The sequence below is a fragment of the Sciurus carolinensis genome, chromosome 15, assembly GCF_902686445.1.
Source record: "Sciurus carolinensis chromosome 15, mSciCar1.2, whole genome shotgun sequence".
In the NCBI taxonomy this organism is placed as follows: domain Eukaryota; kingdom Metazoa; phylum Chordata; class Mammalia; order Rodentia; family Sciuridae; genus Sciurus; species Sciurus carolinensis.
In genome coordinates, this window is record NC_062227.1 from 31,584,440 (window position 1) to 31,598,014 (window position 13,575).

Genomic DNA, 13,575 nt, shown 5'->3' on the forward strand with positions numbered 1-13,575 from the left:
TACAGATAAAGGCAGAAGTAACTATGAATACATATCAATGTATATAACTATGAGGTTGCATAAAGATAATTTCACTTAATCCTAAGAATTAAAACCTATGAAATTCTCATTTTGCAGATTAAATATATTCAGGCTCAAAGAACTTAGACAACTTGTCCAAGGTCACACAACTAAATAAAAACCTGGCCTAAGGAGTCTGAAGATAGTTCATAATTCACTTGGTCAACACAAAACTCCAGGACAAATCATGAAGATACACAATGATAATGACAATGATGGTGACAATGATTGCTAACATTTACAACACACCAGGAACCATGCAAATCACTTCATATGCATTATTCCATTTAGTATTCCTAACAGCTTGAAGATGATATGTTTGAATGTTAAAACTGTTAAGAACTTTGCCCAAGTCACAAGACTAAAAGTGAAAAGTGCCTAACCTGAGTGGGATTCAAACATCACAGCCTGACTTCAGAACTCACACTCTTAACCACTTATGCCTTTACCACTAAGCCTCCCTAACCATTAACTTACTAGAACTGAGCAGAGAAAATACAATTAGGATGAGATGAATAAACCCTTTAGGGTGAATGATAAAAACTAGAGAAACATTTTCTTTTTCTTACTGTTACAGAAGTAGTAAAATTCAAGCAACCATTCAAAGAAAAATAGAAGCACGTATCTAAAATGACTTATAAAGTTGAGAATTTAAATAAACATATCTACAAGGCAATTTATTTGGAAATGGTTTTAAGTAGTGACTTTGGTATTATACTATTAAATAAAACCAAGGTTCAATGTCCATACAGTTTTTTAAAATTTACAATTCAGAGTTAAAGTAGAATTCAAGGATTCCAACTCCCCATTCTTTCACTATACAATTACTATACAATTCTTAGAAATCAAGTGTATATATATTAACTATTGGCTAGCCTTGACAAGGTAGTTCTGCTTAAGTTATTTAATAATAATAGAAATGGGATAATTGCATATCATAGTGCTTTAGTAAACTATTAAGCACAAAAAGTTAGTAAATCCTAAAACCAATATTTGAAGCTAGTTATCTCTGACTTAAAAACTCACACTCTTCAATATGTGCAGGGGAGAGTGGAGGTAAAGAATGGCCCTAGTAGATAATAAAAGCTGAAAAGGTAAAAGTCTTAATAATTGGCAGTATGGTAGTAGCACAAGAATAAACAAGACAGACCAATGTAAAAGAAAGCTTAGAAATAATCCCAAGTATATATGAAAATGTAATATATGAAAAAAGTAGCATCTTAATCCAATAAAGAAAGACATTTTAAAATATAGGCTGTGAAGACAACCAGATAGCTATTTGGATAAAGATAAAATTAGTTGTATCTTAAAACAATTCCAGGGCCTAGGGTTGTGGCTCAGTGGTAGAGTGCTCACCTAGCACACATGAGGCCCTGGGTTTGATCCTCAGCACCACATAAAAATAAAAAAAAAAGGTATTGTGCCCACCTAAAAAAAAAACAAAACATAAGCATTAGAAGAAAATATGGATGAATCTCTTTATAAACTGGACATAAGGAAAACCTCTCCATGATTCAAAATCTTTTAAGGAACAAAAGAGAAAAGACTAATCTGAATACACTTTTTAAAAAAATTTGTGTGGCAAAAAAATGCAGAAACAAAATCATTCACATAAAAATATTTGCATTCTGCCACAGAAACAGGGCTATGATTACTAATACATAAAAAGAACTAAAAGTTAAGAAAAAAATTTTAAACTGGGCAAAAAAGTAGAGAAAGGCAATTCACAGAAGTTCAAATGGAGGTTGGGGTTGTAGCTCAGTGACAGAGTGCTTGCCTTGCATGTATGAGGCACTGAGTTTGATCCTCAGCACCACATACAAATAAATAAACAAAATAAAGATACTGTATCCATCTACAACTAAAAAATAATATTAAAAAAAGATGAAGCTCAAATGGCCCTTAAAATCTGAGATGTTCAGAATTCTAACTCAGAGAAACAAATCACAGAATAAGATCTTTTCACTTATTAAAATTCAAAAGTCTTAGCATACTGTTGATGAGCACAATAGATAACCCCTCATATGTGCAAATGTGAAACATCATAACTCCCGGAAGAGGGAAAATACTTCAACAATACACGTGAATGTACCTTTGACTCTGCAATCTCACTTCTAGGAATCTACTCTAAAGACACCCTGGAAAAAATATGAACTGATTTATATGGATTGTTACTAACAGCAAAAAATCATGAACACCACAAATGTCCATTGATATGAAATTGAATAAACGATGCTACAAAACAGAACAGTATGCAGCAACCAAAAAGAAATGAGGAGCCAATCATGGTGGCGCACAATTGTAATCCCAGCAGGTGGGAAGGCTGAGATAGGAGGATCAGGAGTTCAAAGCCAGACTCAGCAAAAGCAAGGCTCTAAGCAACTAGTGAGATCCCGTCTCTAAATAAAATACAAAATAGGGCTGGGGATGTAGCTCAGTGGTCCAGTGCCCCTGAGTTCAATCCCTGGTATTCACCCCCCACCAAGAAAAAAAATAAAGGAAAGAGGAAGATCTCTCCATATACCAAGATAGGGTCATGGTGCATGCTACTGTGGGTCAGAAAGGGGTAGAATTATGAATTTTTTTAAATGGGAAAGGAGAGGGTGAAAGGAGATGGATGAATGTGAGATTCTCCTAAACATCTTGAATACTTTTAAACCATGGAAAAATTTTATGTACACAAAAATAAAATTACATTAATAGGAAAGCAATTCCTAAATATTGAAAACAACTTGAAATGATATAGCCTAACTGATGTCAAGGTGGTAAAATAATCTGTACAAAGTACTTTTTCTTCTTTTCAAAAACAAAAATCTACTCACTGAACAAGGACAAGAAATAATCTGAACTCAGCAGCAATGAGTATTCAAAACTCCATGCCCGGGGCTGGGTTGTGGCTCAGTGGTATAGCACTTGCCTCGGTTCAATCCTCAATACCACATTAAAATAAAGGTATTGTGTTCATCTACAAAAAAATATTTAAAACAAACAAACAAGAACAACCATCATGCCCTACCAAAAGAAAAGTTTCCTGGAGGAATAGCTGATTTTCAAATCTGGTACAAGACATATGCAAAATGAACCTGGGCATGTTATTGTAGCAAAAACAAGGAAGCTCTATCAAAGATTATTAGGGTCTTGTACAAGTAACATGGGTGAGCTGGAGATGAATGTACCTCAGTGGCAGAGCACTTAACCTAGCTAGCACGCATGAGGCTCTGGGTTCAATCCCAGCACCACAAAAACAAAACTAAAGGCACCAATAAGAAGAGGTTATCATCAGTCAAAGGACAGAGTATCAGCAGGGATGACAAAAATTGACAAACACATCGTGTTCTTTAAATGTATCTATGATGCCACAACAACCACAAAAAAGCAAGAAATAGATACCAGCTCTATCTTTCTGCTGTATCTTATGAACTATATATATTCTTCTGCATACTAGCCTTTCAGGCAATGAGAGACCCCAGGAGATTGTAAGGCTGAGAATAAGGGTAGGGGATATATTCCCCTGTCTCTCTTACTGTCAACTGCCAGATTACTCTTGTCCTTTGGGCCCAAAGGTGGTAGTAACTCCCTTCCCCCATTATTAGTCCCAGGCACACTGTACTATCCCTACCAGTTTCCTTAAATATTGTCTTTACCGTTGTAACTAGTCCTTTTCTTAAACTTCCCTTAAATTATCCAGTTTGGCTATGCCAAGTCTATCACAGTAAGGCTCCAAAATACCTTTCTCTGCAAAGTGGTAATTAAAGAAAGACTGAAGTACTCATCCTGTACTTATGAATAGTACTTCAAGGTAACCAAACAGCCCTACTTGGTGAGTTCAAGTTCCTTTCTCAGCAGAACAACTGCTAATCAATGAGAAAGTAAAAGAATTAGAAAATCATTATTTTGCTATCCCGACTAAACTGAACTAAATTAAATCATCAGTGGATGGAACCATGACATAAAAGGTCAATGAAGTATTTTACAAAGGAAGTTACTAGGCTGTTGACATCTAAACACAATGATCCAGTCTTAACATTACTAAAGGTAGGCCAGTCAGACATATTATATGCCTTTCCATGTAATGCTAAAGAAAACACAGGCTAAGAAGCACTTGAGCAAAAACTCCGAAATAATTAAATCAAGTTTTTAGACCTATCAATTTACAAAGGAAATATAGAGGGTGTAGGAACAAGTTAAATTACATCTAGGAAACTAAAAGGAAATCCCAGACAATTAAACAAGGTAAAACATCATTAACCCAAGCATCTTCACCAACACACCGGAGGAGAGGTGAGAAATCGAAGTTGGGGGAATGAGAGTTTTCTAAATTTAAGACTTGAAAGACAAACAAACAAACAAAAACTAAGCCAACAACACCACCATTTTAGACACTCGGGGAAATGTGAATATAAACAAAATTATTGATACAAGAAGCTTTTAATTCTGTTAGACATGATGATAGTTATATAAGATGTCCTTTGGGCATATGTGTGTGTGTATGTGTGTGTGTTTAAGAGATGCTAATGGAAGTATAGTAATAGTTAAAAGACAATATCTAAAAGTTAACATTTTGGTAAGGAAGAGTGAATGATGGATGAATCAAGCATGACAACATTTTGAAAAGTGCAGAATCTGGGTAACAGTAGTTCACTATTCTGTTGTGTGTTTGAAACAAGCAAAACAAAAATTCACACTGGTTTTTTTTCTTTCCCACTCTTAACTACAATTTTTCAAGCTTGAGTGTCTAAGAAACGCTATCTCATGTGGAATCCTAGGACTCATCCCCGAAAATTCTGATTTTGTTTGTCTGGGAATGGGCCCAGATTACATTTAAACAAGTTCCCCAAGTGAATCTACAGACTCATATCTGAAAAATTACATACTTCAGGCTATGATATCAAAGTCTTTAACTATATTCCAAACCTTAACAGAAAGGCATGATCATGTATCTCTTACCTCCCTTTAAACCTTACCCCACCCCATCTTAGTGTGAGACATTTAATCAATTATTTTCCTAAGACTATAAATTTCATGAAAGTTGGGCCTATGTTTGATTTTACTCACCATGGTGTCACCCCTGCCTATCAGAGGGCCCAGCATACAACCTACACCAAATAAACATTTGCTGAATGAATAACAATAAAGAAAAAAATCTTTTAAAAAGAAATATTAACATGGTCCACTGTTTCAAAACTAGTTCCAGACAACAATCTGAGAAAATTTTCCATTTCTTGCCGAAAGTTGACATATGAAGTATGGATCAACAAATTATGAGGGGCATAGGTTAACCTACCTTTCTAAATATAACAGAATGATAAAACAACCTTTCCACTTTCTGAGACACTAGATTTTAGACATTAATTCGAACACCTAGCTTCCTACTAAATCTTTAGTAACTATAATAAAAATGTACTCTGTATTTCACAATCCCAAACAGGGAGGACAGATGTATTAGGAAAGTAAACTACATATAAACATTATAATGGATATACAAGTAAGTATATCAATTAACACTTTATTTCTTCAAAAAGTACAAACCTCCATAGTTATAACGTAAGTCACAAATTCAAAATATAATTGCCAGTATAACAATTAAAATTAGTTCAGGAACTAATTTCCAAAAACAGCACTTATCCAAGATGGTACTTATTCTTATATTTCTGCTCAATAGCATGTAACTTTTAAATTTATCTCTTAAATCATAAGTCAATGACAATTTTCTAAAGTTTTTATTGAAGTATAATAAAGATTCAGAAATTTTTAGAGACACAAAGGACATCAGTAACCATCAGTCCAACTCTTCATTTTACAAACAGGAAAACTGAAGCCTAGATAAGGAAAAAGATTTAGTTGGCCACAGAAAGTTAATAGCAAAGTGAAGCTATGCCAATCCTTACAATTTCCAGTCCAGTGTTCTTTTCACTACTCCATGTTAACTGCATATTTAAAAATAAATAAATTATTACCCACTGTGAATTGCAGTACTATCTGTTCCATCTTTTCTTTTCTTTTCTTTTCTTTTTTTTGGTACTGGGGACTGAGCCCAGGCACACTTTACCACTGAGCTACATCCCCCAATCCTCTTTTTCTTTGAGAGAGGGTCTTGCTATAAACTGCCCAGACTGGTCTCAAATCTGCAATCCTCCTGCCCCAGCTTCCTGAGATGCTATGATTACAGGCATATACCACGGTCACAACTCTATTCATCATCTTGTACATACATGTGCATGGTACCCAACATCTATATTTTGAATTTAAACTGAATACATCCCTTTTATCTGAGGATGGGAATGAGAAAGTAAAGCTACTGGATTATTTTCAGCAACAAAACTCCATCCTGATATGTGGGCTCTTCTGTTATTTATCATAATAGAATCAGTATTTTTCACTACACATCCATAGTATGTAATTTTCACTATATATCCACAGTACCAAAACTTATAATCATGAAATAAACTAAACTGTGAAGTTATGTAAAGTCTAACTTAAAACTGAGAATATACCTTTTGTTCATTATAAAATTCTATATGTGATTCCTTCTTCTGGATTAAAAACATTTCTGACTCAAGAGATTAATGAATGACTCAATTCATGTCTCAGCTGTTACTCTGAACCACCTCTCTATACACCCACAGCATGCTTGTAGTGCAAGAAGGCTTATTTACAGAACACATACTCAAAGTGTAAGATACACAGAAAGAGAACAAGACAACAACTAAATCTCAACAAATTAGCTTCCAACTACTTTTCATTTCAATTTAAACTCTTAGCACAAAATAGGTCTCCAAAAGTCCCTCCCTTTTCTATTGAACCCATCTCAGTAGTTGCATTTTCAGTTATAATTGGATTGACTGCCTCAATAAAGCACAACTGGATCAGGAATTTATGAGCATGGCTTGAAGTGTCAGGTAAATTACTCTGCACTTAAAAGAAGACAGCAACTTTAAGCCTATGCACAGCGACTAGCATATGTCAGTAACACTACAAATATGGCAAAGATGGTTATCAATTATCAAATGATCACTAAATGCCATGCCATTAACTATTTTGCCTGTATTATTTAATTCTTACAACTAGTACTATAACCCCTCTCCCATTTTTCCAACTATGAAACAAACTTTGAGAGTTAAAATAACTCACCTAAAATCTTCCAACAAATACATGAGAAAGTCTAGATTTGGATCCAAGTTTAGATCCTACACACTACACAAAGATTCACTGAATAAATAAATGAATTAGGAGACTAATTTGTTTTAGGCCTTGTTTTTGTTTTTGAAATGTTCTTGCAACACATTAACATTAAAATAGCCTAGTCTAAACTGGGTAGGCATGTGCCTACAGCCCCAGCTTCTTGGGAGACTGAGACAAGATGATTGCTTGAGCCCAGGAATTTGGTCTGGCCTGGGCTAACTTAATAGCAAGCACCCATCTCTTAAAAAATAAACAAAAAATGGGCCCAAACGAACCAGATGTGCAACTGATATTGGTAACACCCATTAACTCACAAATCATAAACACTGGCAGGCATACAGTTTAAGGGTCAAAGATTAAATGACCTCAGGTTTTTTTCATTCCACCAACAGTAACATAATCCCAAATGTGATCAGTTCAAATGGCAGAACATACATAAAGATTATCCAACAATAATCTAGATTCTGAAATGCTTCTGAATATCCATTGTAATAATTCAATGTATGAACTAGGACTGTTTTTTCAACAAAAATTCCAGTTTAGCGACAGGAATAGTAGTGATATTGACACAACAGGTAAATTTATTTAAGAAAAGCTTATTCTGGAAAATGAGGGATCTGATTGATAACATGACCTTCTAGTAGAGATGCCTAGAAGTTAGTCATATATTTAGCATTTGGAACAAAATAAAAAAGTTATGGACATCATGGACATATAGATAGGAAGTTGAAGCTGTAAGAATGGATGAATTCTCCAATACAGTGAGGAGGAAGATAAGTATTATAGGCCAAAAACGGAGGCAAAGAGAAAAATAAGTCAACAATATAAAGATGGGAAAGTACTAGGTTAAGGAAGTCCAGGAAAAGAGAATTTAAAGAAAAACAAAGACTAGTATCCAAACCTTCATTTATATTTGTCTTTCACATTATGAAAAACTGAGAAATTGTAGCAACAAATACCCACAGAAGGACAGCACAGCATAATACTGGTTCTCATCACTTGCTTTCACCAGCCCATTATTCCACCTCTACCAGTTATAAGGATAAAAAAGGTCATGCTCTTCAAGAAAAAATTAAACAGTCATTTATCAAGATTCTTACTGCTACATTATTTTATAACTGCTAATATTCATTACTATGCCAACAGGAAAAAAGTTCTATGGGTAAAATTAGGTTTAAACACATGGCAGCAAACTGTTCTAAAGGCAAAAGATTGGGGAACTTACATTATTGAAAGGATCTAGTAAAAGACGAAAAGAATAAGAAATAAAATCAACCTTATATTTTAAGATTACACATAAAAAACCTAGAACTAGAGTACTGCATGTGGCACATAATATATACTCAATAAATACCAGTTAAATAAATCAACAAAGGTCAAAATAATAGAGAAAGAAAGGCCGACCGTGTGAAAAGGGGATTGTCCCTACAATACAAGGTAAGTCCAAAATCCAGATAGGAAATAGTAAGAAAAGACCCTGAAAAAAATGAAGTGACCTGTTATTGACAAAATAAGTGAGTGAATGAAAGGATGTTCAAAGATAAATACAAAATATTATGCAAAGAAAATTCATGCTAGACAATACAAAACTGGAAAAAGGATTTTTGTCTCCAAAGAAAAATATAATCTTTACCAAGTTCAGAGTGATATGGTAATAAAATTTCAATTGCAGCTTTCAATAAACAGTTGTGAATTAAAACAGAAGAAAAGAGCCATGATGATAAAGGGGGGGAAGTAATCAAATGTAATCAAATCTGTCCACTAACTGTTTTGTTTATTCTTCAAAATGTTCTTTTATAAGTCTTGGGTTCCATAATACCTGGCTGTTTTAACTCTGCTTGATTGTTTACTTCCTTGATTCTTCCTGTTTTCAACTTTCACCTTCCAACCTTGGTTCTCTACAGTTTCTCACTTTATCACTGAGTTCATTTTAATTCCTACCTCTCTGCAAATGACTTCCAAATCACTATCTTTTAATTATGAGCTCAGTGCCAAATCTTCAGTAGTCTATAAGTCATTTCTTCATGGTTGTCCCACTAACCCTCAAACACAATGAATTCTAAAACTGAATTCATCTGTAGGCCTATTCTTTCCAAACGATTTCCAAACCTGACGTTGCGATTTTCACCATTCTCCCCATAATCCAGGCTCAACATTTTCAGAGTCATCTGACTACTGCTTCTCTCTTTGGTTACACACTTTCTTCTCAACTCTGCCAATCAAGTTTCATCAATTCTTCATTCCTCATTGCCATGCCCCAGTTTGGGGTTTCAATCATTTCTGGATTGTGGTAATATAAAAATGCCCCCAATCTAACCCTGTCTTTAGTCTTTTTACACACTAGCCCATCTTACACACAACTACCAGATTCATCTCTTCATTTGTCCTCTCTGACAGTCCTACACTCCTCAGTCTTAGCACTCAAATGCTCCACAATCTAACCCCAATCTAGCCTTCCAATTTTATCTTCTGTTTCCCTAAACATGTCACAGCCAGTCATGTTTCCACCCTGTATTTATATTATTCTACACCTCACTGAGGACCCTCTAACCTATCATCCATCATAAAGCATACTTTGGCTCTCTCAACTCACAGTAATTTCTTCCCTTCAATTACTAAGAATGGATAGATAGATATTCTAAACAATCACTTGGAATTATCACATATATTCTTAACTGTGAAGCATTCTGCTTTGTTTCTACGTATATGTGAGATTAATTCTTGTTTTCCTCAATAGATTAGACTCTCAAAGAAAGTACTTTCTTTCACATTTCAAAATATCTGTGAGGTTTCCACTAAATGAAGTGATAACAAGAGAAAAAAACAAATGAGGAAAAAAATTTAAAAAGCTACAAATTCCTTCTTGTAACACCAGTTCATGAAAGGAGATCAAAAAGCAAAACACAGTTGGGGATGTAGCTCAGCAGTAGAGTTCTTGCCTTGCATGTGCAAAGCGCTGGGTTTGATCCCCAGCACAGCAAAAAGCAAAACAAAATCTAAGATATAGAGAAACTCGATAAATATTAAAAGACCAATTAGACACAGAACACATTAAAGATGTGTTCTAATTCCTTCCTTTTCTCTCATTCAATAAAATGTTTTAAATTTATTAAGCAATAATCTTCTTTACTATTTCTCAATATGAAGAACTTCCATAATGTGGGTGAAACAAACACATTACCCACAATACTCTTATTTCATAGTCAAGGATGCTTAGAGCAATTTTGAAAGCTTTGGGAAGAAACCTTACACACTGAAACCACGAACAAGTATTTAGAGTAACTGAAATGCATGTTAATTTTAAACAATGTACAACATTTTCCTGATTCACCATGAAATTTTAGGGGCTGGGATTATAGGACAGTGGTAGAGCACTTGCCTAGCACATGTGAGGCACTGGGTTCAATCCTCAGCACCCATAAAAATAAATAAATAAAATAAAGGTATTGTGTCCATCTACACCTAAAAAAAAATTTTTTTTAATTAAAAAAAATTTTTTTAAATGAGATTTTAAAATGATATTTCTCTAAATGGCATTATTTTATTCCCTTAATCCCCAAAATGTGCCTATCTAACATTAATTCTCTGAAGACACTAAAATTCAGGGACATATACATGCTCCCTGAAATTTTATTTGTGAAATTATTATGTTTTCTTTGGTCTAACATAATATTACATATACTATAATACTCTAATATATTTTTAATTGTTAGTAAAGTAAAAAGAAATTCACAGAAAGTTTACAACTGTTAATACTGGGGATCAAACTTCCATTATTTACAGGAAATTGTATATAACACTATCAAGCACTAAACAATTTTTAATATAGGAGTTGGCTTCTCATAAGAAGTTCTTTAGAATGTTTTAACAGTGACACTGTTAAATACAACATCAAAAAAAGCAGGTATCATCACATTTGTGTGGTATTTTTCCTACAAACAATGTTGCACAAGAATCAATTATCTTGGGTTTTTACACTACATAGTTCAACAAAAAAGTTCCTGCCTATGACATTTTAACTCAAAAATCACTTCCTCATTATTCATTCTTGATTGTCACTTCCAAGTCTAAACACTAAACCCCTAGTACATACATCCAAAGCTCTAAACGGAAAGCAGCCTTTCCAATATTACTGTCAAACAGATCGGGAAGATTAATACTACTAAGATCACCATTCAAACACCTACATACGTAGTAGCAGTTACTGGCGTGATAACTTGATATAAAGCTTGCAACAGCGGGCAGTGTGTCTTTTGTGAAGAACTGGGCCAGAACTAAAAGTTCAGAGAGCGGTTAGCAAAGAGCCAAACGAACTTGGTTAAAAGGGGCCACACCATGTGGCCTTAGTGGCACTCCAAAATTCTTCGGGAAACAGAAATGTGGCCTTTTCCACGATGATTATTCATACCTGAGACTCTTGCAGTTCACCAGAACGAAAACAAGAGTAAGGCAATAGAAGCGCAACCCCAGACGAGCAAAAGGGAACAGTGCCACTCACCAACAAACAATCCGAATTCACTTCCGATTTGGGATCCCGCAGTAGGTTGTCGATTTTTTCAAACCGAGTCTCGAAACTGTCCCCAGTCGACATGTTGCTGCTACTGTGACAATACCCTCGTACCAGCACCAGCAGCGGAAAGCAATTTCAACCAACTTCCTCCGCCGTGGGTTCGCAGCCGCGGGGAGAGGGAGCCGGAACCTCAGGGTCACCAGGTGCGCCCGGTTCCCCCTCCTCGCCCTCACTGAGGGGACCTCGGTTCTCCACACCCCGGGCCGGGGGCGACAGCGACCCACAGCCGCCCGGACGCCCAAAGTCGCATCCCACCCGGCAGCCCCTCACGACAGCCGACAGCGCCGTCGCCAGCAGCCTCGTCGCTCCGGCGAGGCGCTTCAGCCTAGCGGGCCCCGGCTGCCTTCGCCATGGAGGAGCCCCCGTCCCGGGATGGGCAGGAGGAGGGAGAGCAAGAGCAGCAGGGTGGAGACTCCCTCGGGGCAGCCGGGGAGGGAGAAGAGGAAAGGCGAAAGCAAAGGGCGGGCGAGGAGCTGTGCCAGCTGCAGCCGCCGCTCGGGCCACGGGCCGGGCCCGCTCCGCTCCGCTCCGAGGCGCTGTAGGCGGTCTAGCCCCGCATCCCCGGCTCTACTCGGCCCGGCCCCACACACCGATCCCTTTCGGCGGAGAACGGGTCCCGTGGGACAGGATCACTCTCCCATTTTCTCCGGTCGCTGTTGGGGTTGCTGCCGCGGTGTCCGGCGGGGCAGGGCGAGGTCGGTGCCCGATTGAGACTTAGGAGAGGACAGGCTGAAGAACCCGCGGTGAAGAAGACGACAGTCGGGTCCCGGCGGCTTCTGATGGGGGAGCTTCTGGGAGGGGCTGCGGTCCCGGCTGGGAAAAGGGCGAGTCGCGGCGGCGAATGCCTGGCGGGGGGGGTCGAGGGGGGCCGAGAGGGACTAATATGTCCGCCTTCCTGTTCAAACAAACGGAGACCGCCGACGCGGACTGCGCATGCGGGGCGCGGGCGTTCGGAAAGGGAACCAGCCGGCCCCGCGCGCGCGCGCACGCTGGCGCCTCTCAGGGCGGGGCCGGGCCGGGTCTCTCCGAGCGAAGCGAGGCGGGACCGGGGGCGGGCGCACGCCGGGCTTCGCGGGCGGGCGGGGACCACTGGTGGCTAGGAGGAGCCGGCCGGGTGCCGCGCTCCGGCGGGCCCTCGGGAGCCACGGAAGGCTTTGGAGCCGCAGAGGAGGTCCGAGCGGATGACCTCTTGCTGCTTCTGTTGGCTGACCTGGCAACTGCCCCAGCTTGGCTTCCTCTGGGCTGCAGCGGGTCGGTAGAATTCTTATTGGAAAGAAAGGGTGCTTGTTACCCTTGTTCTCCTTATCATGGAGATAAGGTTCTTTGGAGGGCAGGATGCCTTTTCGTTGGGAGGTACCAGCATCTTATTTGAGCACCAGTGGAATTCGGTTTTCACTGGGAACTCCATCGTCGTCCCTCCGTGAGCCCGCAGACCAGTCTGTTTACGGTGCAGTGGGAAAACTACGAAGCACTCGGCGCTTCCAAAGGCGAGCGTTGTGTCGGGAACCTTAAAACTTTGACTCCAAAAAGATGGAGTCAATAGAAGTCAAGTGCAATTCAGTTAAAAAAGGAAAGGGGAAAAAAATCTTAGGAAAAAAAATCATTCTTGAGTCGTTCACATTAGTTCTATTACGTCGACACCCCCACCCTAGTTCTCTCCTAAGTGTGCAATGCTGCTTTTTTAACTTCAAAATTCAGTGAAATTTAGAATTGTGATTTTATCGCAGCTAATGTGGAACATGAAAATAATGAGCATTTCCTTC

At 38.2% G+C, this 13,575-nt stretch overlaps 1 protein-coding gene across 4 annotated transcripts in view; it reads right to left on the reverse strand.

The window, feature by feature from the left end:
• Rock1 (Rho associated coiled-coil containing protein kinase 1) overlaps positions 1–12,740 on the reverse strand; it is a 148,166-nt gene extending 135,426 nt beyond the window's left edge. For 3 of the 4 annotated variants that reach the window (XM_047526161.1, XM_047526162.1, XM_047526160.1), the window contains exon 1: positions 11,651–12,740. In XM_047526161.1, coding sequence (XP_047382117.1) covers positions 11,651–11,833 — 183 coding nt within the window. In that variant the 5' untranslated portion in view covers positions 11,834–12,740. The remainder of the gene's footprint in view (positions 1–11,650) is intronic. The other variant, XM_047526163.1, reaches the window with a different exon arrangement.
• Positions 12,741–13,575: the final 835 nt, after the last annotated feature.